A 25,173-nucleotide genomic window follows, 5' to 3' on the forward strand; every position below is an offset into this window, starting at 1 on the left:
ATAACCTTTAAATATTAATCATGGTGAATACCAATTATAACACAGTGTGTTGTCTTTCATTACTACTTATAAAAACGATCACATATGAAACTTCCGAAAAATGCTATTGGTCATCAGGTGGACTATTTATCTCATGATGCTTTCACAGCATGAATGGTAGGTAGAGTCCCCGATGAAGCCTCAACTCCAATTTCTACGTATGTATAATACAGGACAATTACTGCCTATTTAGGCTCCTGACAAACTTAATTTGAAAAGTTTTGTTTTTCTTTCTTGTGCAAAGTCGGTATAACTGTCATAATTCAGGAAAACACTTCAGTTTTCTATATAAAACACATCTGGAAAACAAATACATTATTTTAGTATTTAATTTGAAGAAATCTGAGATGACTGAAGAAAATAAAAAGCTATTTAAGATTTAATAGGACTAACTGTACCTGAACTTTTAAAATGATCTATGAGGGAAAGAAAACATGAAAGATATCTGCATTTATCATGTTTGAATTATCCTGGCCTACAATCTGTCAGATCCCACAAGTCCAGTTGGATGGGAGACCTCTAAGGAATTGTGGCTGCAGGAAGTGGTGTTGGTGATTCAATAGGTCAGGGGTTCTCAAACTTCATTGCACCGCGACCCCCGTCTGATAACACAAATTACTATATAACCCCAGGAAGGAGGGACTGAAACTTGAGCCCACCTGAGCCCCGTCACCGTGGGTGGGGATCCAAAGCCCGAGGGCGGGGGGGGGGGGGGGGGGGAAGACAAAGCCGAAGCTCAAGGGCTTCAGCCCCAGGCAGGAGACCTGTAACCTGAGCCCTGTTGCCCAGGGCTGAAGCCCTCAGTCTTCGGCCCTGGGCAGTGGGGCTCAGATGTTATGGGGGGAGGGATAGCTCAGTGGTTTGAGCATTGGCCTGCTAAACCCAGGGTTGTGAGTTCAATCCTTGAGGGGGCCACTTAGGGATCTGGGGCAAAACCAATACTTGGTCCTGCTAGTGAAGGCAGGGGGCTGGACTTGATGACCTTTCAGGGTCCCTTCCAGTTCTATGAGGTAGGTATATCTCCATATATTTGGGTTGCCCCCAGACCCGAGCAAGTCTAAGCCAGCCCTAGTGACCCCATTAAAAGGGGGTCCCAACCCACTGTTTGAGAACCACTGCCATAGATGGCAGTTCAACCTCTGAGTCAGTATGGAACCACTGTCCCAACATAGTCTTAGAAGGAATCATTGTACTACCGAAGGATTGTCTTCTGGATGAGACATAAAGCCTGAGGTCCTGCCTGCTTGTAGTTATTAAAGACCCTATGGCATTTTTCACAAGAGTAGGATTATTAAATGAGGTGTTTTGGCTAGTTCAGGTATCTAAATTCCTTCTGCAGTTTCAATGGTATCCATTAGTTTTCATCACTTCTTATTCTACAGCATTGTGTGGTTTTGGTGAGAATTCTGAAACGGTTTGCTCTTTTTGCCCAAGAGGTGGGCACTGCAGTGGGGGATGAAATAACAATCCTTGTATATAGTTTATAAAGCTTTTTGTTCTGAAGTGCTTTTCTCAGTAATATTATGATTATCCCTCTCAAGCTGTAGGACATTCTAGGAAGCCCTTGAGTTTGTTGTGTTGTTGTGAGAACATAATATTTTAAATCCAGTGTTGGGTATTTGTCAAGTTTCTGAATTAAAAAAAACCCTGACTCATCTTTGATTACTCCAAAGATTCTAATGTTTCCTTTGGGTGACTTTATCTTTATAAACTACATTACAGAATGTTTTCCTGACTTTTCAGCATAGTCCTGGGTGAGTCTACTTCACCTCCAGTTATTGTTCTACATTGCCATTTGTTAAATGAGTGTAAAAAAGTATAATACACATTTTATAATTGCATAGAAAAATAAAATGCAAAATCTATGAATAACATATTCTTCACATTCCAGGAATATAAGCTGGCACTTTTACAGTGCTATGGACGGTATCTTCAGCAGTTCAGTTCAATAAACCTTGATGAGGTAATAGCAGATGTGAATCAGTTTAAGTCCATGTTTTTTCCAAATGGCTTTGGTGATAAAAGTGCTGCACTTACGGTAGGTATAAACAAGTAAGAGTTTTAACAAAAATGTTAATGATTTCAAAATAAGAGGCCTTTATTAAGCTTCAACAAATGTATATCAGACTGTTGCACTAACGAGAGGTAGATTTACTAATACCTGGAGCTCTTTAATCGTTCACATATCCAGAATAGAAAATAATACACATGTCTATAGAGCTCCTTGCCACAAGATGTCATTGAGGTTAAAAAGGGATTCACAATTATATGAATGCTGAGAATATCCAGAGTTATATAATTAATGATTTTAAAAAAGTTTTGGAAGAGATATAACCCCTCATGCTTCAAGGCATAATCCAACCTCTAATTAATTGAGGTTAGGTAGACAATTTTCCTGTGGGCAGGTTATTCCATGACCAGGGTTTCTCCTCCAAAACACTGGTATAAACTACTGTCAAAGACAGGATATGGACCAAAGTTGATGACTGGTCGCTGATTGAATGTGTCAATTTTTGTGTTCCTACCTTATATGAAAACAAGGCAGTCAACACAATTAGAACTTTGTATTGTAATTTGTGCAGTATTTCTGTGTAAAAATACTACACATAAGCTGCTTGATGACAAAGCAGCATCACACTACTATCAATATATTCTTTTCCAGGTATTAAATAAAATAGACTGATAAATAGATTTATATGGTCATTAGTTTCATCTGTAAATGATGAAAATTTGTAGGAAAGCCAAATGACCTCAGGGAGGGTGTAAACATTCCTTTGTGTTATCGCTACAAGAGACCAAGGGCTTGTGATAGGTCCTTTGGTATGAGTAAGGCAGGGCAAGGTGAGAGGAAGGCATCATAAAAATAATGCATTCTGTCCCAGCAGTGCTCTATTGGGAGTCTCTGCTGCACCAGACACTGATGTGGGTATTTGGATTTCTCCCTGAGCTAGGATAACTGGGAAAGCCATGTGTTTCCTGCCAGCACTTGTGATGATCAGGTACAGCTGACCTTAGTTAGGGGTAAAGCCTTAAAAAGGGCCTTAGATTTTTTTTTTTCTGGGAAGAGATGGAATGAGGTGACTTGCTTAGAATCCAGGACAGGGAGCTCTGGAAATATGAGAGCTATTGTTTGTTTTGGTATTTAAAGACTGTTCAACTTCAAGAAGGGAATGTGGTCAGAGATTTCATTAGTCTGTTTTATTTTGTTGTTTCAAGATAATTTTTAAAATAAATCTAAAGTTCCAGAAATGGTTTCCTTTACTTAACTTGCAACATGTGTTGAGTTGTCCATCTTCATGGACCTTGGAAATGCCATGGGATCTAATTTCAAAATAGAAGGTGCCTAAATTAGAATGCTTAGTCCATATAATATTGATGTATACAGAGTTAGACCTTAGGCACTGATCTACTTTTGTCCCAAGTCCTAGTCCAGTGCCTTATTTATCCTCCCTTCCTACCACTCTGTCACGCAGGAGAATAGTGTATTAAACTTATTCTCTGCATGTGGATCTAATGGAAGCCATCTGCACAGCTTAATAACCCCTTTTCTAGTCTCTAATTCACTAACTCTGATGTATGCTTTACTTTCTCATGTTTAGCAAAGCACAACAAAATACTAATGTGAAAACTGCTAAATATAAATATTTATATTTTAAAAGACAGTATTTTTTATTTTACTTCTGTTCCCATACACTTTAGTTCCATGCTTTGCAAGGAAGGAATATTTGCATTTACCAGATGGTATGCATCAGTGATAGAAATCTCCAGAATCAAGAATCTCTGCAGATGTGTTTCAATATCTTGTCCTCCTTACGACTCATTATGCAGGTGGCTCTACCTCAGGAGCATTTGTGTTGGCTTATCTATAATGGTACGTTACATATTTCATTTATATTTTTCTGTCAAAATATGCCTTGGAAAGGAAATTTCATACTTGTTCAGTAATGACAACAAAAAGACTGTGAGTAAAATTCTAGTTCCCTTTTAATCGTAAGTATTTTTTCAACAATTAAATAATGATAGTTTGAAATTGACAATGACTTTCAGTTTTCATTTTTCTACATGGTATTACATTTTTGTGTTGGATATCTGTAAAAGAAATAACTTATTCATAGCCCACAGTTGAGCAGTGTTTTGAGTGTACTCATATAATGAATTCTGACAGATCATAATGAAAGCATTTTTTAAATTAAATGCTGATATATAAGCAAACTGCAGAATTTTTTAGCTATAAAATGTACTTATAAATAGGGATTTTTTTGTACAAAGAGGATTACATTTCTGAAGTGTAGGAAATAGGAAATAAATTTATGACTGTTTGAAACATAAAAAGTTTGTGTGTGCTTTTTTAAAAATAATATTCTCCAGCATTGGATTTAATGATAAACATTCCTTTTAAAAATGGAAACCATTTTAGATTAAGAATTTGATTCCATCTGTATCTGATTGATATTGTCCACCATGTAAGTGTGTTGTTCATACTTGGCTTAATTTAGATCAGATGAACAGACTTGGGTATATAAAAAGAGACGTATCAAGAATTCTTAAAAGGTCATTCTGTTTTTTTTTTCTCCCATCCAAAGGCATGGATTATTATTTGATGCTACTAGTGTAAGTTATTGTAATATATAATTGCATATGAGAGAAAAGGCACTTTTGAATTGGCGGTGAAGTGCTGGTATTTTCTTTCCTGTTTAGAGCTTTAATGGGGCTGGAGATTCCAACCACTCTTATCTGCTGAGACCACTCTTGGTCCCACCTCTCCCTTTCAGCTCTCCCTTGACTGCCAAAGAAACACAATAAAATAATTAAATTAAAATATACTAATTTTCCATTCTGGGATCCCATTGCCAGTTCTCTGGACCAAATCCCTGTCTTGAGCACGGTTTTGGCCAGCATTAGCTCCTTCCAACTGGCTGAAATGAGGTTAGGGTAGGACCTGAACTCTGGCATTTCTCCTCCCAGGACTCTGCCCCTTCTTCTGGGTAGAACATCTTTCTGTAGCTCCCTCAGCAACAGGAGGTTTGTGGCTCACTACCTCCGAGGCATATACCAATACCCTATTAATGGATGCTGTGGGGTGGCTTGTTGATAAAATGTCCTTCTAGTTGTGTTGATTGGCGTTTGGCTGCCTCTTTGTACTACAGGTGTCCTTTTCTACACAGAATATACACCCTGGAGTGTTTTATTGCTTGTCTAGCTTTTTGTGTACTCATAACTTTGTTATACATGTTACACTTCCATGATGGGATTTTCAAAAGTACTTTAGTGATTGAAGAGCACAAGTCCCATGAATTTCCCCATGAAAATTCTACCTCCAATAGTCACATCCCTTGATTTGACCTGTGATATCAAATATTTCTAGTGGACATTTAAGACTTCAGTAATATATAATTTTTATGAGGCTGTTTTTCTACTTATTTTACAATGAACATTAACATCACACAAGAATTTCAATGGCTTCAACTTCTCTAATTTAAAAATAATTATGTTAAAAGTTTTTTAATTTTTAAAACTATATTTTCAGTTGTTTTTCATCTTGAAATAAGAGACTTATTAACAATCCAAATTCTAACAACAACATTTCAGTTAACTAGCATAACAGATTTGAAGTAGAAATGTTGAACTCGTATCCATTTTTGTATAGATTTTAATTTATTTTTATTCTTCTAGGTACAATTTATATATACACAATATGCAGACGTTTGATGAGCATAGGTCAGTCTGCTAAGGTATGGCAAGATAAATTGGAAGGTTTTTTATATTTGGTATTTCTAATATATTGTACAGCTATTAAGAATACTTTTAGCTTTACAGCAAACAGAATTTTACTGAAAAGAAGGAAATGCATTTTTATTTTGCACATTGGGTAAATCTTATCTGACCAACTCCACTCTCCCTGGCAATAGTAACGCTGACCATCCTGGACAGTGGGGTAAAAGAGTTTGGTGTCCAGAGAGGCTCGAGTAGAAGGGCAGGAGAACATGAGTCCCCCAAGCCTTCATGGACCTCTGCGGCATTCAACTGTGGGCATATGACCCCAGCATACCAGGCTGCTGGTCTTTGGGATTAGTCAGGCCCCTGTGGAGTGTTGCAGTAAGAGTCATCCAAGCCCCTTGAAGTTGTATTTAGTTCATTTTTAATTTAATAAACTGTTTATTTCAAAAGTGAAGCACACTTTAACTGCACAACATTTTAATGATTTATCACCCCAAATCTTGGCTCCTAATATCTCGACACAAGGTAGTGATTCCAAAGAAGTCAATTATCAAAAAAGGGTGGCACAAGATTCTTATACTGGCTTTGTGAGGAAGGCAGAGGGTTGAGCTTAGGGTTCTGAAGACTTTAATTAGATATCCCTGATGGAGCCTCTGCATGTTTTGGGCCAGATCTTCAACTGGTATAGATCATTATTGCTCCATTGAAGTCTGTTACATTGATTTACACCAGCTGAGAATGTGGCCTTTTGACTTCATTTTGACAAAAAATCTTTTAAAAATATCCATCATATAATACTGCTTACTTGTAAATTTGAATAAAACAGAATGCTTTAGACAGATATTTGTATCCACAGCTGACAAATATTACACTGTAACTCTGTCATCACTATAAATGCTTAACTAAAGCAAATAGTACCAATGACTCTTAATGGCAAGCTGTTGTTAACTGAGGTTAGGATAATTTATTATACGTCATTATGATTCCACTATTTAAAATAGGGTATAAATCAGCAAGCTGAACCATATTGGGCTGTTTGTTTATATGAATGGAATTACCCTTTTGCTGATTTTTGGTAGAGCTGTAGTGACACCCTGTGGCTGGGTTTTTTTTAATCATGAAAGTTTCTTTCATGTGAGTATCTCAGTTGGTATGCCTTGGACTTCATTTTTTTATTTATCTAGATTTGAATTGGATTTCAATTTTCCCCCCACCTGGAGTAAACAGACACTGGACAATCTTGGATCCAATATTTTATTTTGTTGACAGATGGTTATTTCAGTCATGCATAAAGAGCAAGTGTATCCCTGTCAGCGACTGGAGAGTTTCAAAGGAAATTTTCCATTTGAACATCTTAGCATTGAAAATGGAAGTGACTTTGTATCTTTATTCTATATGCCAGTGTAGCTCATATTATACATGTAATGTGCTTCATGGTTTCTGGAGGAAACACTGTCAACTACATTCAGGACATGTGTTTTCAGTTCAGTAATTTACAGAAGGCCTGAGTTTGTAAATTGACTTCATTTGGAAATGAGGGTGCTCAGCATCTCATAGAGCATCAGGCCCAAGAATAGTAAGAGAGGAAAATGCTGTTCAGTAGGGTGAAGTGGTGTGATTCTGTAGAAATCAAGGTAGACTTGTCTTTTAGCAGGGCTAATTATATCAAGAGGTCTTTGCTGTGAAGAGTAGGTTTGGAGAAGAGGATGAATTTCCCCAAACTGAAGGCCTGAATCTCCTATACCCACTGAGGACAGTGAAAGTAGAGTGTGCTCAGCACCTCCTAAGAAGCGCTCAATGTTTTGTGGGATCAGAGCCTAAAGGGCTTGATCTTGCATCTTTCAAGTGAATAGGAGTTTTTCAATTGACTTGAATGAGAGCAGGATCAAGCCCTAAATGAGGAAACAGTTTAGTAGTGAACTGGGATTGTTTTGATATCTCAGGCCATAAAATGTCAGGTGAAGATGAAGAGAGACAAGGTGGGTGATGTAATATCTTTTATTGGATTAACTTCTGTTGATGAAAGAGACCAGCTTTTGAACTATGTAGAGTTCTTCTTCAGGTCTAGAGATGAAAATGAACACAATTCTAGGTGGAAAAATTCATAAATGACTGAAAGTAAAATTAATGAAATATTAACTCTTTCTGTGATTTCTTGTTCTAATTTGTTCTGTTATTTAAGTCCATGTTTTTTATGTGCATCTTTGAGCAATAGGAAATGCATATCAATGCTTAATAATTTTCTCAGCCAACTGTTCCAAGTTTATACTGTTAATACATTTTGAGCAGTTCTTTATAATGTTTTGTTCATAATTGTTTTTTCCCATCACAGGTGCTGGAATACCTATTGTGGGCCAGCATATGTATGGAATCATCAGTACCACTTTTAGCTGTACACTATTTGACATGGAGAACCACCCTTTACACTGCAGTTTGTTATTGTTATTATGACAACCAAGCCAGCATCCATGGAGAGGTAGCCTTATGTATCACTCTTATAATTTTATTTGTAACAATAAATGGCAAGCTGCATATTTATTTAAATATTACATTTTATTATTATATTTGCTTTTTATCTGCTTTCAGAAATGTAGTTAGGCTACTACAGTATGTTTCACGGTATAAATTGAACTAATCAATTCAAATTAAAGCACAGGAATACATTTTTTAATATGTACATAAACATTCTAAGTGTTCAGGGCTCGACTGTGGCCAGCCCCTCAGCGGTTGCACAAAAGGAGAGAGAGCAAGGAGTTTCTTTCCCCTTGCATCTGTTGTACAGGAGCTGGCTATGATTTTAGTCTTTATCATTCTCTGAACACAAGGATGAGGAGGTGGTGTGGCTATTGTACTCTCCCTCTCATAGCAAGCAGAGCACAGAACCATAATATCAAGATAGATAAATCAACTCTTTATCCAATTTTTATGCTATATAGGTATTCGCTCGCCGTGGTCTGAGTAAAATTGATGAACTAAAGCAATTGGAAAGCATGAGTTGTTCACCACAAAATTCAGAAACAAAAAAAGTTTTTAGAGAGGCCACTATAAAGGTATAAACATGTCACAATTTATAAAAATTACAATACATACAGCTGAACAAGCAGAATACATAACACAGTTTTTACTCACCTGCTTCTCTTTGAGTCAGATGGCAGTAATGGTTTTCAAGAGAGCAGTATATGAATCCAGAAGAAAGCCCAAAGGATTTTTTCGACCAAAATTAAGGGTTAATCTAAAGGAAGCACAAAATGTAAGTTTAGAATTTTGTGTAAATCTTTTTCTTTTTGATCTGTTTATTACTTATTTTTAGTAATGATATGACATAGCTTTGCCTAGCACACATCTTATGTGGGCATACAGCATTATCTGCAAACAGAATGATTTGTTTTCCCTTTCCAGCCTTATACATAACATATTAACTTTACCATTAAGACTCGGAACCAACTTAAGGGTGTAATTATTTTAATAGGCAATATGGTCTATATTAGATCATTCAGGGCTCGTTTTCTTTAGTGGCTGTGTGTTATTTGTGCACGATAAATGTTCTTGGCTGTACACTGCAAAATAGCCACAACTCTACAGTATTTAATATAATTTTTAAAAATCTTGTTCAAATTCATCCCTGGTGTATGGCCCCTTGAATTTTCCCTACTGTGTTTAATTACATTAAAGATTCAGTGCCAGCTTCAACAAATTTTCAGTGGATTTTTGCGTTGCAGTACTCCTCTAAAACCTTGAAAGATACATTTTTTTCAGAGATTCCTCACTCCCCCTTAAGATTCTGTGACCTATATAAATGAGTGCAAAGTATGAAATAGCCTTTGATGGAAATAATCATTTTCCCCAACTCACATTCTATTGCCAACAATCTTAGCTGCCACAGCCAAGTGTTCTATTGGGAGAAGCCTTATAAATTAGTATAGAGAAACATTTCATAATATTAAATATTTTTGCATACTTGCTTTCTTTGGACAACACCCAGACCTACTTTATTAGCTTTAATAGCTGCATTTATTTTTATACTATTATGTGTATTCATAATAGTTCCCCCATATACCTCTGAGAGTATCACTCTTCCTTCTGAGTCAGGTTTAAAGTCATTGAGTTCAAGACCTTTCCTAGAGACAACATTCATACATTCATAGAGTCTAAGGCCAGAAGGGATCCTGTGATCATCAAGTCTGACTCCCTGCATAACATAGGCTATAGAACTTCCACTAACACTGGTGCAGGGAGGTGTGATTTACAGTTCCCGGAGCTAGAGAAGCCCTTTACACTCCAGCGGTGATTCACCCCAAGAAAGGCAGATGGTAATTCTGCTTTTTCCCTTATGGTTTCATCTTTAATTCTTGCTAGGGCTACATAGCCTCTCTGCCAATGGGAGAGTGGCTCTAACCAGCACACTCTCCAGCTACTCTCTTGCTGGTCAGTACTTGCTTGCAGTCACTTTGCATCATTGCAGTCTCCACTGCTGGAAGGCTTTATGCTGTGGACCTGCGTCAGAGTTTTTGGTGGGGTAAACCTGTGGTTAATCTGGTCCTATGATTTCCATTCTTGCTCATTACAAATATAGCAATACCAAGAGGCATAGGTAAGTGCTACACTATCATCCTCTGGGTGAGATGAGAGACAAGAGGTCTTTTCTGTCTGGGCTGAGAGGCCATCAAGGCAGAAGTTAGAAATCCCCTTGCATAACTCCCATTTCTGTCTCATCATTTATTCTGTCACTGTTAAATATATAGAGCTGTGTGAATTGTTGATAAGCTTTATTTACTTGCACAATCATTATCTAACTTATTTATTCATAAAGTACTTTGGGGATAGCCTGAGAATGAAAGCACTATATTTGGTAAACCCCAGTCATATTAAAAATCAGAAGAATGTAATTTTTGCTGGAAAATAATATACTATTAAATATTAATATCATTTGTACATACTGTTATTGTTTCTTTACTAATAGAAAAAAGTCTATTAATCATTATTGGGGAAAAACAGGTGTATAAATAAGTTCCATCAGAGATAACATTATGAAATCATGGGATTTCTCAACTGATATTGTTTATAGTTAAGGTTATGATTAGGTCACAGAGGTCAAAGGGTCACGGATTGCGTGACTTCCTTTGACCTCTGTGACATTTTCTGCCCGGGGCTGGAGCTCCCTGCCAGCCCCGCCCTCGCAGCTCTGAGCCCCCACTCTGGTTGGGGAGCCTGCAGCTGCCCAGCCCAGGGGAGCGGCAGGGGAACTCCCACAGCTGCCCAGCTGCAGTGAGCAGCAGGGGACCCCTCCCGCCCTGCTACTGTCCAGACATGGTTGGTGGTGAGGGTCTTCCCGAAGCTGCCCAGCCACGGCAGGGGGACCCTGCAGCTGTCCAGCTGCATCAGTGGCCCCCCCATAGCTCCCAGCCACCTTGGGGGGAAGGAGACCCCCCAGCAGTCAAACCCTGTGGGTAGGGGGACCCCAGAGCTCCCACTCCCCAGAGCAGTAGGGACCTGGGAGCCCCAGCAAGAGTGGGTACTGAACCCACCTCCCCATTTTGTCAGGGATATTTTTAGTGAAAGTCAGAGACAGGTCACAGGCCTCTGTGAATTTTTGTTTATTGCCAGTGACCTTTCCATGACGTTTTTTCAAAAACTATCCGTGACAAAAACTTAGCCTTACTGTAGTTAATAGCAAAGCTATAACATCATCATCCTGACACATTTCAGATGTGACCTGATTGCCCTGATCAAACTTTGTATGATACATTGGTATAAAAGAGTATCAAGGGCTTCAGTATCAGGTCATATGTGATTTCAGTCATGTATACTTTCATATTAAACTTCTGAGTATATAGCACAATCCAGTTGATCCAAACCTCACTTATCTGAAACCTCAGGTTGTATAAAACCAGGTCATGCCACAATTTTTTTCAGGAGGGTGTGGTTTGCATATGTAAAGACTACCACATTTCTCAAAGATTTGGCTCAGTAAAACTTAGCTGGATTTAGGTGATGTCCTTCAGCAGGACTTGGGGAAGCAGGTGTACATTTCTAATAGGGGTATTGTTTCTGCAGACTTTGAAGTCTGTGGTCCAGGTCAGTAGATAATTCAGTTTACAATGTAATTCCCAAAGATTTCTCATAATACTGTATCAGTTTCTGACGTTACTTAATGCCTGGTTTTAAAAGTGACTGATTGTTAGGAATTAATTTCTTAATAATTGTTTTAAAATGTGACATTTTTGTCCACTACTTGCCATGCCTGTTTTCTTGGCCTTAGCAAACAGAGGTATTGAATTGTCATGTTATTTGTTTTTACATGCTTTTATAGTTTGATTTTTTTGTTCAATGTTGTGAACCCTAAATGTGATATCAGTGCCAAAAATATTTCTGCACATTTTGTATATTTATTAACGTTCAAATAAATGGGAAAAATCTATAGAACTATATTTGCCTGCACTGGTTCACTTTTAAAGCAATTTTTGTGACATTTTAATGTTATAAAACATGTGCAGAGCAGTATTCATAGTATGATAAGAAGACAGAGAGCTTGTCTATATGAACACTTGGCTTGTGGCAAACTGAGGTGTAAATGTACCCTGCACTAGTGTGCCATGCACTCAGTGTCCGTGTGAACCCTAATGCCATGAACTAAAAGTTTTCTAGTGCCCTTTGATTTATCCAGTTTTGAAACAGCCATAGATCAAAGTGCACTGGGGAACTTTTAGTGTGCAGCAGCAGGGTCCATATGGACACTTAAGTGCACGGCAGGCTTTTGCAGGTAGTTTTATACCTCAGCTTGCGCAAACGAAACATTTGTGTAGAAAAGCCAGAATGTAGGGATATTTAGACTGGAATGCCTGATAAGCGTTTGATCCTGCAAGGTGCTGAGTGATCTGGTCCTGATCCAGCAAAGTATATAAGTACATGCTTAACTTTTAGTATGTGTGGAGTTCCATGTACTTTTAGCTCTTAATTTAACTTGGAAAATGAAAATAGACTGGCTCATTTTCCATTAGTTTTCAGTAATTTTCATTTTCTCCTTCACCCCTATAATGCTGTAATATTTGGATTGCAAACACCACAGGGAACTGTTTACAGCTAAAACAATATTCCTATCACCGCTGTGTATAGGTTTCAGAGTAGCACCCATGTTAGTCTGTATCCGCAAAAAGAACAGGAGTACTTGTGGCACCTTAGAGACTAACAAATTTATAAATTTGTTAGTCTCTAAGGTGCCACAAGTACTCCTGTTCTTCTTACTGCTGTGTATAGTTATCTTCCCCAACTCAGGCATTTATTTATTTATTTATTTAAATAAAACCTGTGTTCTGTGCATAAATGGTCAAGGGCTATACATGGGGGCAGGGTTCTGTTGCATAGAGCCAGTTGCAGGTTTGGGACTGTCATTATTTCCCCCATGTTGTTGAAAGAAAGATTGGGGATATAACAACTTAGCAACAAATGTTGGGTTTTTAAAATCCAATATAGTGTACTTGGGAAATTTTAAACCTGCATGTATAATTATAAGGAATTGTTTAAAAATATTTCTTGTCTTTGGTTTGGAATGAGGTTGCCAGTAAAATGTGGATTTACCCTCCTCCCTCTAGAAATGGTTGCTCTTTCTTTTGAAAAGATAAGTAACTACCTCTAAAGAGGTGACCTGTAAAATAAAAATACAATCCATCAGCATATAAATAGCTGAAATGCTGCCAGATATGGCACAAATTATTCCCTTTTTATCAGGTATACATCTTAGCTTGCTTGAATTAAAGTGCCTAATTTGAAAATTAAAATAAAGGATGTGGCTCCACCAATGCAGGAAGGAAATTCCCCAATATTAGAATGGTTAGATGGTCCTGAAAACCTTACTGAAGGCTTTTTATTTGATAAAATGTCAAATAGATTATTGTAACTGGAGTGATGATGAGATGGAGCAGGTGACCATTAAATACTGGGTCTCCACTTCAGTGTTCCATACCTGGTAATGATTTTGACAAGGAAAGAACAGTCATGTAAACAAAGCATTATGAGATCAGTTTTATTATTTTATTTTATAGATTTATCATTACTTAGCAGCCAAACATAGTGCATACGGTTTTGTGTGTATTGTCGTATGTTTTACATTATGTTGGTTGGAAAATGTACAGACCAAAGGAGCAACCTAATGGACTGTAGCTTTAGTCCTGTGGGGTGCTGATCACCGTCAATATTCACTGACTTCCTGTGAAGTGCTGAGAGTCCTCAGCTCCCAGTGATCAAGCCCATGTAATTACAGGACAAGATCTGGATAGCTTTGAACTACATGGGCTTAATATATTTTTTTTCCTTTCATAATTTTCATTGTGTTGTTTTCTAACTAGAATAGTGTGCAGCAGTGTACGTGGTTATTGTGAAATTCATGCCTTCCTTAGGTATCTTACAAATTTGGCCTGATACTTTGCTATACATCTGGATCATAGAATTCACAACCACAATGTATACTGCAGTGTTATTTCTTGGACTTGCACTCACTTTTTTACAGAGAACTGTTTTGAAAAAACTGTTGCTTTATTGTAACGCATTTGAAATATTACAAAACCTTACAAAGATTTATCTCTTGTTTAGTTGCCATGGCCTCGTACCGTTACAGAACGGCTGCTGACTGAGATGTTTGATGGCACTGCAGCCCATTTCCTTGCCATCCTAGAAGCTCTCTCTGATAGTAATAGACGAGTGTTGCGCCCTGCCCCACCTGTTCCTGATGAAACTGAGATTCGTGATGTGGTTTCAGAGCTTTTTTTTGCAGGCATGGATATCCTGGCAGGTAATGGCATAAAAATGAAAATACTCTGGTAAAGAACCTTAATGTTTCTTATGCCGACAAAAGAAAAAACTCACCTGCAGAAGTATGTGTTTCAGTTATAACCATAAAAAGCAACAGAGGGTCCTGTGGCACCTTTAAGACTAACAGAAGTATTGGAGCATAAGCTTTCGTGGGTGAATGCCTACTTCATCAGACGCTTCTGATGAAGTGGGCATTCTCCCACGAAAGCTTATGCTCCAACACTTCTGTTAGTCTTAAAGGTGCTACAGGACCCTCTGTTGCTTTTTACAGATTCAGACTAACACGGCTACCCCTCTGATACTTGAGTTATAACCATAGCACTGATAAAATCAAACTTAATTTTTTTTAAATTTTGCCTTCACAAAACTTGACTTGACGTAAGTTAAAACCTTTGGCCAGATTCAGCTGTCAGTTTTACCAGTGTATATCCGGAGTAACTCCTTGTGCTTCACAGAAAGTCTGCACCTTTTCTGAATAGGTCAGCATGGAAGGGGTCTTTGTGATGACCCAGGGTAGGACCCACTTGATATATGCTTATTTGTATCCAGTCATTCCAGCATAGAGGATATGAAGAGTGACTGTGGTTGCTATTTTAGCACATGGGCTGGAATGCTAGCTTCCAATGGGCTGTGATGCAGTCCTATAGCCAGCCTGTATGTTGTGATGGTGGATTCCATCCCTTGACATCCACTTCATTCCCTGAACAAAGTACATTTAGTCAAGCTTTGTGTGGGGAGGAGTGAATTTCACCCTGAAAGAATGTTTTATTGCTGGTAAAACCATTTAAATAGCCTCTGTTTAAAAAAAACATGCACAAATCAACCAATCATGTAATTAAAATCACAGCTGATGGCTGCACATTTCTCTTGGGATGTGCTGACAAGTCTCTTTTGTGCAAACTTCATGTGGCAGAAGGTCTTTGACAGCCAAATGCTTAGTTGCTCATTATTATGTGTATGCCTAGAATGTTTCAAATTATTAACCAAAGATCTCTGTTTCTTAAATTTGCCCTGGCACTGCTTAAAGCATTTTTAATCTCATGTGTTTGGGTATATAGAGCAGGTCATTTTCTGTCCTAAGTCACACCCATGCATCCCCACTAACTTTAAATTTCAGTTGCATGAGTGTAATTTCAGAGAGAGTCTATCTAATACAGTTTATTTACCACATAAAATAGTTGTTCAGAAGGACACTTCAGGAGCCAAATTTTGCACTGATTTTCACCCAAGACCTCTCTATTTAAGTCAGTAGAGTTCTATGGAGGTGTAAATAAGGACAGAATTAGAACCATGGAGTGGAAGATGTTTTGGTAATAAAATACATGTATAAAGTAAATACATTTAATAATTGTATTTTACTTCCAAGATCATTATGACTAGCTGGTCAGAAGTTTTCTAACAAAACATTTTTCTGTTAGAAAATGCTGATAATCAAAATAAAAATATGTTGTGGGAATGTGTTGGCTTTATTGAATCTTCCAACAGAAACCAGGCAGGCTTCCTGACAGCTTGTCTGCCGGTATTGTGGGCTGCCACAGAGCTGGGATCCCAGAAGCTCTGGAAGCCCCGGTTTGAGCCAGGTTTGTCAGGGCTTCCTAGCTTCTGGGTAGTTAAACCTAGTGAGGAAAATAAAAAGGAGCATAAACTCTGGCAAGTGAAGTGTAAAAATATAATTAGGAAGGCCAAAAAAGAATGTGAAGAACAGCTAGCCAAAGACTCAAAAAGTAATAGCAAAAATTTTTTAAGTACACCAGAAGCAGGAAGCCTGCTTACCAACAGTGGGGCCACTGGACGATCGAGATACTAAAGGAGCGCTCAAGAACGATAAAGCCATTGCGGAGAAACTAAATGAATTCTCTGCATCAGTCTTCATGGCTGAGGATGTGAAGGAGATTCCCCAATCTGAGCCATTCTTTTTAGGTGACAAATATGAGGAACCAACTGTCCCAGACTGAGGTATCATTAAATGAGGTTTTGGAACAAATTGATAAACTAAACATTAATAAGTCACCAGGACCAGATGGTATTCACCCAAGAGTTCTGAAGGAACTCAAATGTGAAATTGCAGAACAACTAACTGTGGTTAGTAACCTATCATTTAAATCAGCTTCTGTATCAAATGACTGGAGGATAGCTAATGTGATGCCAATTTTTAAAAAGGGCTCCACAGGTGATCCCGGCAATTACAGGCCAGTAAGCCTGATCCCAGTGCCAGGCAAACTGGTTGAAACTATAGTAAAAAACAGAATTGTCAGACACATAGATGAACACAATTTGTTGGGGAAGAGTTAACATGGTTTTTGTAAAAGGAAATCATGCCTCACCAATCTACTAGAATTCTTTGAGGGGGACAACAAGCATGTGGACAAGGGGGATCCAGTGGATATAATGTACTTAGATTTTCAGAAAGCCTTTGACAAAGTCCCTCACCAAAGGCTCTTAAGCAAAGTAAGTTGTCATGGGATAAGAGGGAAGGTCCTCTCATGGATTTGTAACTGGTTTAAAGATAGGCCACAAAGGGTAGGAATAAATGGTCAGTTTTCAGAATGGAGAGAGTGGTGTCCCACAAGGGTTTGTACTGGGACTGGTACTATTCAACATATTCATAAATGATTTGGAAAAAGGGGTAAACGTTGAGGGGGCAAAATTTGCAGATGATATAAAACTACTCAAGATAGTTAAGTCCCAAGCAGACTGCGAAGAGCTACAAAGGGATCTCTCAAAACTGGGTGACTGGGCAACAAAATGGCAGATGAAATTCAATGTTGATTAAATGCAAAGTAATGCACATTGGAAAACATAATCCTAACTATACATATGAAATAATGGAGTCTAAATTAGCTGTTATCACTCGAGAGAGATCTTAGAGTCATTGCAGATAGTTCTCTGAAATCATCCATTCAGTGTGCAGTGGCAGTCAAAAAAGCTAACAGAGTGTTGGGAATCATTAGGAAAGGGATAGATAATAAAACAGAAAATATCATATTGCCTGTATATAAATCCATGGTATGCCCACATCTTGAATACTGCTTTCAGATGCGGTTGCCCCATCTCAAAAAAGATATATTGGAATTGGAAAAGGTTCAGAAAAGGACAACAAAAATGATTAGGGGTATGGAATGGATTCCGTATGAGGAGAGATTAATAAGACTGGGACTTTTCAGCTTGGAAAAGAGATGACTAAGGGGGGATATGATAGAGGTCTATAAAATCATGACTGTTGTGGAGAAAGTAAATAAGGAAGTGTTATTTAATGCTTCTCATAACACAAGAACTAGGGGTCACCAAATGAAATTAATAGGCAGCATGTTTAAAACAAACAAAAGGAAGTATTTCTTCACACAATGCACAGTCAAGCTGTGGAACTCTTTGCCAGAGGATGTTGTGAAGGCCAAGACTATAACAGGGTTCAAAATAGAACTATTTAAATTCATGGAGGATAGGTTCGTCAATGGCTATTAGTCATGATGGACAGGGCTGGTATCCCTAGCCTCTGTTTGCCAGAAGCTGGGAATGGGCAACAGGGGATGGATCACTTGATGATTACCTGTTCTGTTCATTCTCTCTGGGGCACCTGGCATTGGCCACTGCCGGAAGACAGGATACTGGGCTAGATGAAACTTTGGGCTGACCCAGTATGACTGTTCTTAAGTTCTTATGTGGTCCAGAAAGTGGGCTCTCTGAGTTCTGGGCAGCTTGGGGAGACTCATTAATTTGTTGAGAAAAAGTCAAAACAGAACGCCTTTTTTGATTTTTCATAATAAAAATTTTGGACTCCCTTTGTTTCATGTGAATTTTGAAGTTGCGAGTTTTCATTATGATGATATTTTTTTAATTTCAAAATTTCCTGCACAACAGGAATTCTGGTTTCTGAGCAGTTCTGATTATGACTAAATAAAATATAACATCAAACAAATTGTATGATTATCTAATGAGTTACTTTTGTTATAGGTGGTGGCAGCTTTGCTAGTACACAAGGAAGTTATTGTACTGAGTCTTCTGGTGTAATAAATGAATCATTGACACTTCTGCAGCTTATATTAACAGGTAAATTAGTTTGGATTTTCAAAGCATTTTGAACCCAGTCATGCAAACTCTCAGCATGCAAACTCTCAGCACTCCAAACTCCAATGGTAGTTCTATGCCTACAAAGTTTGCAAGATCCTACCTTGTATTAGTATTCACGCAATCAGAACTAATAATTAAATATTGTTTCCATTTTAATTACAAAGCTATTACAAGCTTTACTGAAGTAGCAAGTTGTAAACATACAGGCGTCGTAATAAAATGCTACTACTTTGAACATATATAGCACAGTTGATCCAGAGATCTTCAAGTGCTTTTCAAATATCAAAGGCTAACTTCTGATGTTATAATTGTGAAATGTGCTTAGGGAGGTGAGAGGGGTGGACATGGCTGAGCAGAGGGTCCTTGAGTTTCTGTGCAGAGCAGGATGACGTGGCCTTGGAGCAGTCCTTAGTGCTCCTTCAAAAAGATCCCTGCTGCCAAACATTAATATAACCCTCTTCCCAGCACCTTCAACCAAAGGAATAGCCTTTGGCGATCACTCACTAGAACACTGCCTTGGGACTGTGGAACACTGCTGAATGTACTACCTGGGGCCCTTGCCTATGGTAGAAAGGAGCATGAGACTCCCTATTCTGTCCTGCACCTATCTGGATTCACTTGAGAGGGTAGGGAGAAGAGGCTCCCCAGTATGTATATGTATATGTGCAGATATAGCAATGAGAACTATTCAGCACGTTTTCACATTCCTAAAAGTAATAATTGGAGGGAGGGACATATGTTGGGACTATGGTTGTAAACATTTTGAGGTTATTTCTGGAGGCAGGTAGAATTAGGTCCATGACTTCATCAAAAAGACTCATTAATGTCAACAGCAACGTGGAATTTTGGAATTAACATGACAATGCAGGTATGGCAGTCCAGTCTTATAAACACTGAAAAATATCCAGCAATATAATATAAAAAGTCTATTTTGTAGAGTTATTGAGAAATCCCTCGAGATTGTTCAGTGTCTGCAGAATTCTGTGGAATTTTAGCTTTGTATTACACAGATGCTAAAAATAGCTTTAATTTTACTGAATGTTGTATTTTTCCAAAGAATTGTATTTTTATTTGCCATTGTTATAGGGAAAAATGGTGTTTCTGGAGAAGCTGCTATGAAGTTTATAAAGTTAGCTTTCAGCTATGAAGAGTGGGATGTATTTGATTCTACTATTGGACTGATTGCTAATTTTCTTCAGGTAATCCAAATTTACTGTATGGTATACAGGAGGGTATTAAAACAGACTTTGGTTCATAAATTATTAAGGCAAATTTCCATTACCTGTTTCTGTTTAAACTATTAGAATCAAGATGATCCAATATGGAAGAAAGCAGAAATGGAACTCAGGCTTATCATTGCGATGCAGCCGCTAGTGTCTACAAGAAGATCTAAACACGGCCTCTCTGTCCAGGAAAATATTTTCAAGGAAACCACAATATCTCGCAGTTCTGGAAGAAGAACAATTGCACTTCAAGGTGTGTTGTAGACAGTCACAGCTCTGAGTTGAAATAATTACATTTCAAATGTAATTTTTTCAGCAAGAAGTTTTGTTATTTGTCAGAAGTTCTTTAAAATACAATATAACATTTTCTGCCACTGTAACTAACAGTTGAGAAATTATGACCTCCTGAACTGTGTCTTATTTACTTTCACTTGTCAAAACATGACTTAATGACATTTCCAATAAATGGGAGACGATTCTAACTTATGTTTTCAGAGAGTTTTCCAAAAAAAAATGAGCCTGGGATGGAACAGACTTGTATGACTTTATTTTGCACGTTTTAATGGTTCATATATCTGAGATTTCTTTTCATTTAAAAAAGAAGAACTTGTTAAAGTGTGCTGTCATTTAAATCTGTATTCTGTCATCCACAAAATTACATGCATCTTGAAAACATTTCCACGTACCAAAATGGTAATGTGCATTCTTCACAGAAGTGGGGAATGTGTAAAATGGGGAACGTGCTTCTCCTTCATATTTACTATTTCCTGAACCATATTGCAACTGGTGCAAATTGGAGTAGCTGCATTGAAATTAGGGTGACCAGACAGCAAGTATGAAAAATCGGGACAAGGGGTGGGGGGTAATAGGAGCCTATATAAGAAAAAGACCCAAAATCAGGACTGTCCCTATAAAATTGGGACATCTGGTCACCCTAATTGAAATCATCATGTTTTTATGAAATTTGTATGAGGAAATAATATTTTGATTTTACTTTTTCCTCCTTTATCAATTGTGACTGTAGAAGGATCCCTAAAGCCTGGAGACCCTTCTGATGATCTTGTCACTTTGGCAACCACAGTGTTTTCCTGCGTATGTACATCTAAGCAGGTATAAAAGAATTATGCACATTTTTTTCTGTGCAGTACTTGCTATTGTAGCTGTCAAATGACTAGGACTTGGGCAGTCATGCCTAGTGATTGGAGCAGGAGTCAGGCCCAATGATCAGAGCTGGAGTCATGCCTAGCAGTTAGAACAGGAGTTGAGGTAGCCAGAAGTCAGAATCCAGGGTCAGAGCTGGAGTCAAAGGCCAGGTGCCAGAGCCAAGGGTCAGAGCCAAAGTCAGAGAGTCAGGAATCAGAGTCAAGGGTCAGCCTGGGTTATCTGGAGAGAACAAAGGCAAGAGCAGAAGCTAATAGAGGTGTTAGGAAGTGCTTTGAGCAGCCTCTGAACTGCTGCAGGGCCTCAGAGATTCCTCCAACCAATCAGTTGGCACAGCCAATCAGGCAGCCTACTACAGGTCAGCTGCACTCATTAGGTTTCCTGGAGACTGGCTCTGCAGCAGGCTCTGATTCTTGACAGTACCATTATATGTAATTCAAAGTCAGAGGAAGTTATGCATGGTTGACAAGCTTTACAAATTACAACAAAAATGAAATTAATTAATGCATAAGAAATGTGATTGATTGTGATTTATTTTATTTGTTTTAATTTACTTTTTATTATGATTGATCCTATATAATTAAACTAGTTTCATAAAATAATTAAAGCCATTTTCAAAAACTACCAGGCTAACTGCAGCTTTCTAATAATCAAGGAAGGAGACCAAATTCCTTTTTGCTGTGTTGCACTCAGGGAATCAAGTGTGCTCAAATATGGTGGAATGTATCTAGAGCAGGGGTCGGCAATGTTCGGCATGCAGCTCACCAGGTAAGCACCCTAGCGGGCCGGGCCAGTTTATTTACCTGCTGATGCGGCAGGTTTGGCCGATTGCGGCCCCCACTGGCCGCGGTTCACTGTCCCGGGCCAAAGGGGGCGGCGGGAAGCCGCGGCCAGCACATCCCTTGGCCTGCGCCACTTCTCACCGCCCCCATTGGCCCGGGACAGCAAACCGCGGCCAGTGGGGGCCGCGATTGGCCAAACCTGCCGCGTCAGCAGGTAAATAAACTGGGCCGGCCTGCTAGGGTGCTTACCCTGGCGAGCCGCGTGCCGAACGTTGCCGACCCCGATCTAGAGCTTTAGGGATATAGGCTAAAGCTCCAGTTAGCACAACTTGTCAGCTGCTTACATGACCACTCTGTAGTGTAGATGCAGGTAAAAACCACTTAAGTGCTGCTAGCTCTTCACTGCCTTCCCACAATTCTTCCTGTGTGCCCAGAAAGGACAGACAAGTTCTCCTACAATTCACTGGGAAAGAATTCGTAGACTGATTGAGTTTACTGCAGTGCAAAGACTCCTGGGGTACAACCCCAGAAGTGTTAGGATCACACACAAGTGAGTGCAACACCACCATTGCAGTTCGTGTTATTTCTCAGTATGGCTGCTCTCATTCAACGTAAGCTAACTCAAGAGAAGTAACTCCAGTGTAGATAACTTTTGTTAAGACTGCAATGAAGACATACCCATGTTTTATTTATATGCTAACAGATTTTTAAACAGCAGTTAACTTAGACAGTTTTTAACACCTTTACAAATATGGGTGTAACCAGATAAAATGTATTTCAAGGTGTTAAAATGCATTGTTACTAGGAGATAATATGCTTTTAAACAACTCTTAATTAAGATGTGTTCGCTGGCATATTTTCCTATTCTCCTTAAGGCCATAATGATAGCCCATAATATTTGTGGCAAACTGGGAGCTTATACTGTACTGCAGCAATTCTAAGCAGAAAAGGAGAAAAGACACTTTCAACTTAAAAATCACACTTAAATTTTTTACTTACTGTTGCTCAAGCAACTCCTAAGGTTAATATAACTAGTAACCCATATTATTTTTCATATTTTTCCAGTTTGTTTACTTGTTGCAGCACTTTTCATATAGTCAATTTTGCAGTTTCCCTGTGTAGTTAATTACTCTCCCCTTTTCTTTGTGTGAATCTTTCACATAGCAACAAGAGGAAAGAAATTAATAAAAAAAATTATATCCCGCCCCCAAAATTGGCAGGTGGGGACAGGGGACAGATAATATACCTGAAACTATTTTTAACTCTTCTTAAAAAAAATATTGGCTAGATTTCATGTTGATGACATCCCTTATAAGAACACTAAATGTGGCAAAGTATAAATTGGCTTACTTTCTGTACTAAAAACTAATTTGTCTGCACCTGTTTATGCAGCTATGGTAACATCTTTTTTTTCCCCAGACTCTCCAACCAGATAAAGAAATACTTGTTGATATTGTAATGTTTCTGTGGCAGAAGTGCAAAGTAGGAGTTCAGCGGATCCAAATGAGTGGAAGTGCCTACTTAAAATATATCTACAAATTCAAAGCTTACAAAGTACTCCTTTTTTCTTATTCTATTTCCATTCACATGAATGCGTTCTATGATGGCTAACCCAAGTTAAAATTTAGGTCTCAAATCGCAGAAGTATATTTTCCTTTTGATAAAGACCTAACTCCCATTAGTTACTAATGAGAGTTGTGTGTTCTTTCTGTGAGGGATGTAATTCCAAACCGGTCCATATGCATTGTAAAGTATTAAAAAATGCACTAATTTTAATGACAGTATTTTTCATTTCTCCACTATTTTCTTCACATGTATACACATATTTTTAGTAATGTAATTATTGGGATGAGAACAACCTCCTTCACTCCCACCTCAAAGCGCCTTGAAAAAAAAAGAGAGAGACAAGGCAGACAACGGATCTCTGTTCCATTTCTATGTGAAGTCCAGTCTGTTATCATGGGATAATCAGACAAAATGAAAATAACAGATTGTTCAAGATGGTTGGGTACACAGTGTTAGGGGAAACACTTCCCATACAAATATTCTTATTATTATTGAAAGGAAAAGACATAAGATTCAAGGAAATCCCCAAAATACTGTAGGGTGAGGTTTTGTGATGTGCCTCTGCACAAAAACACCCATGTCTACACTTCAAAAAAAAAACCCAAAACCCCAACCTCGCAGCAGTGAGTCGCCGAGCCTAGGTCAGCTGACTTGGGCTTGCACTATCGGGCTAAAAATAACAGTGTAGATGTTTCTGCTTGGCCTGGAGCTTGCATTCTAAGACAAATCCATCTTGCTGATTTCCTGAGCCCTGGCTTCAGCCTGAGCAGGAATGTCTACACTGCTATTTTTAGCCCCATAGCACAAGCCCGAGTCAGTTGAGCCAGACTCTGAAACCTGCAGCTGTGGGTTTATTGTTTTTTTGCAGAGTAGATGTACCCTCTTGGTGCAGCAGAGAACTTGTAGCTCAGGGGAAAGGAGGTTGTGGAAAGGTGGGAGGGCAGAGATGGCTTTGAGCTAGCTTGATCTTGGGCTGCTCCAAAGGCTGAAGAGACCCCTGCTATAATGAAACACAGACTCCTGGGAGCCTGTATGTGTTATGCCAGCCTCCTGGGGCTGACCTGTGGACAGCAACACTACCAAGAATATCTATAGCCCTGTGACCCTGCCCCAGGCACCCTTCTCTCCCCAAGTACATCAGGGCTTCAGAGGGGATCTTTGGACAGCAGCTTTATGGCTGTCGTTTTCTGTGGCCAGGCAAGGAGTATTGGGATTTTTAGAACCCCTTTATGCTGCTCCATCCCTTTTACCTAGCATAAAGGAACTGGAGTGGGGTTAAGGAGCTCATCCGATCTAAGGATCACTGAGGGGCACAAACAACATTGGATCATATGCTTTCATGGCTTCCATGCCTAAAAGGTGACAATCACTGTTTTCCTTACAATGACTGCTTCCAAATTCTGTGCACCTGATGAAATCTGCTATGGGATTTGGCATCTTGTCATACCAACATATAGTACAATAGGTGCCCCAGGCAGAACATCTGCAAAGTAAAAAACAAAAGAAAAAAACAAACAAAATAACTTTGTGATCTGAAGGAATGTAGGAGGAATCATGGAAAAGTGAAAGTACTAAGTGTTGTAACTTGGAAAAACAAAGCAAGTTACTACACATAACTGATAAATTAATGTTCCTATGAGGACTATTAAGGCCTATATTTTGCCTAACTCTTGTGCAGGTACATGGGGCAGGGGGAGATGCAAGGCATTTCCTCCCTACTTTGTGCCCTTTTTTCACAAGGGCCAAGTACTATCATATTCCATGTGTTATGATCAATCTACAAGTGTCTCTAAATAATTTGGAGTGCAAAA

General features: G+C 38.6%; 1 protein-coding gene across 3 annotated transcripts in view; it reads left to right on the forward strand.

Annotated features, from left to right (window-relative positions):
- Positions 1-25,173, forward strand: part of CFAP54 (cilia and flagella associated protein 54) — a 216,749-nt gene that overhangs the window by 14,422 nt on the left and 177,154 nt on the right. For 2 of the 3 annotated variants that reach the window (XM_054028545.1, XM_054028538.1), the window contains exons 1-12: positions 1,967-2,077; positions 3,739-3,910; positions 5,713-5,771; positions 8,090-8,233; positions 8,694-8,807; positions 8,906-9,007; positions 14,344-14,542; positions 18,514-18,609; positions 19,717-19,829; positions 19,935-20,106; positions 20,878-20,963; positions 23,216-23,350. In XM_054028545.1, the coding sequence (XP_053884520.1) occupies positions 2,033-2,077; positions 3,739-3,910; positions 5,713-5,771; positions 8,090-8,233; positions 8,694-8,807; positions 8,906-9,007; positions 14,344-14,542; positions 18,514-18,609; positions 19,717-19,829; positions 19,935-20,106; positions 20,878-20,963; positions 23,216-23,350 (1,437 nt within the window). In that variant the 5' untranslated portion in view covers positions 1,967-2,032. Of the gene's footprint in view, positions 1-1,930; positions 2,078-3,738; positions 3,911-5,712; positions 5,772-8,089; positions 8,234-8,693; positions 8,808-8,905; positions 9,008-14,343; positions 14,543-18,513; positions 18,610-19,716; positions 19,830-19,934; positions 20,107-20,877; positions 20,964-23,215; positions 23,351-25,173 lie in introns of those variants that run through there. The other variant, XM_054028552.1, reaches the window with a different exon arrangement.

This window comes from Malaclemys terrapin, chromosome 1 (assembly GCF_027887155.1).
Source record: "Malaclemys terrapin pileata isolate rMalTer1 chromosome 1, rMalTer1.hap1, whole genome shotgun sequence".
NCBI classification, from domain to species: Eukaryota; Metazoa; Chordata; order Testudines; family Emydidae; genus Malaclemys; species Malaclemys terrapin.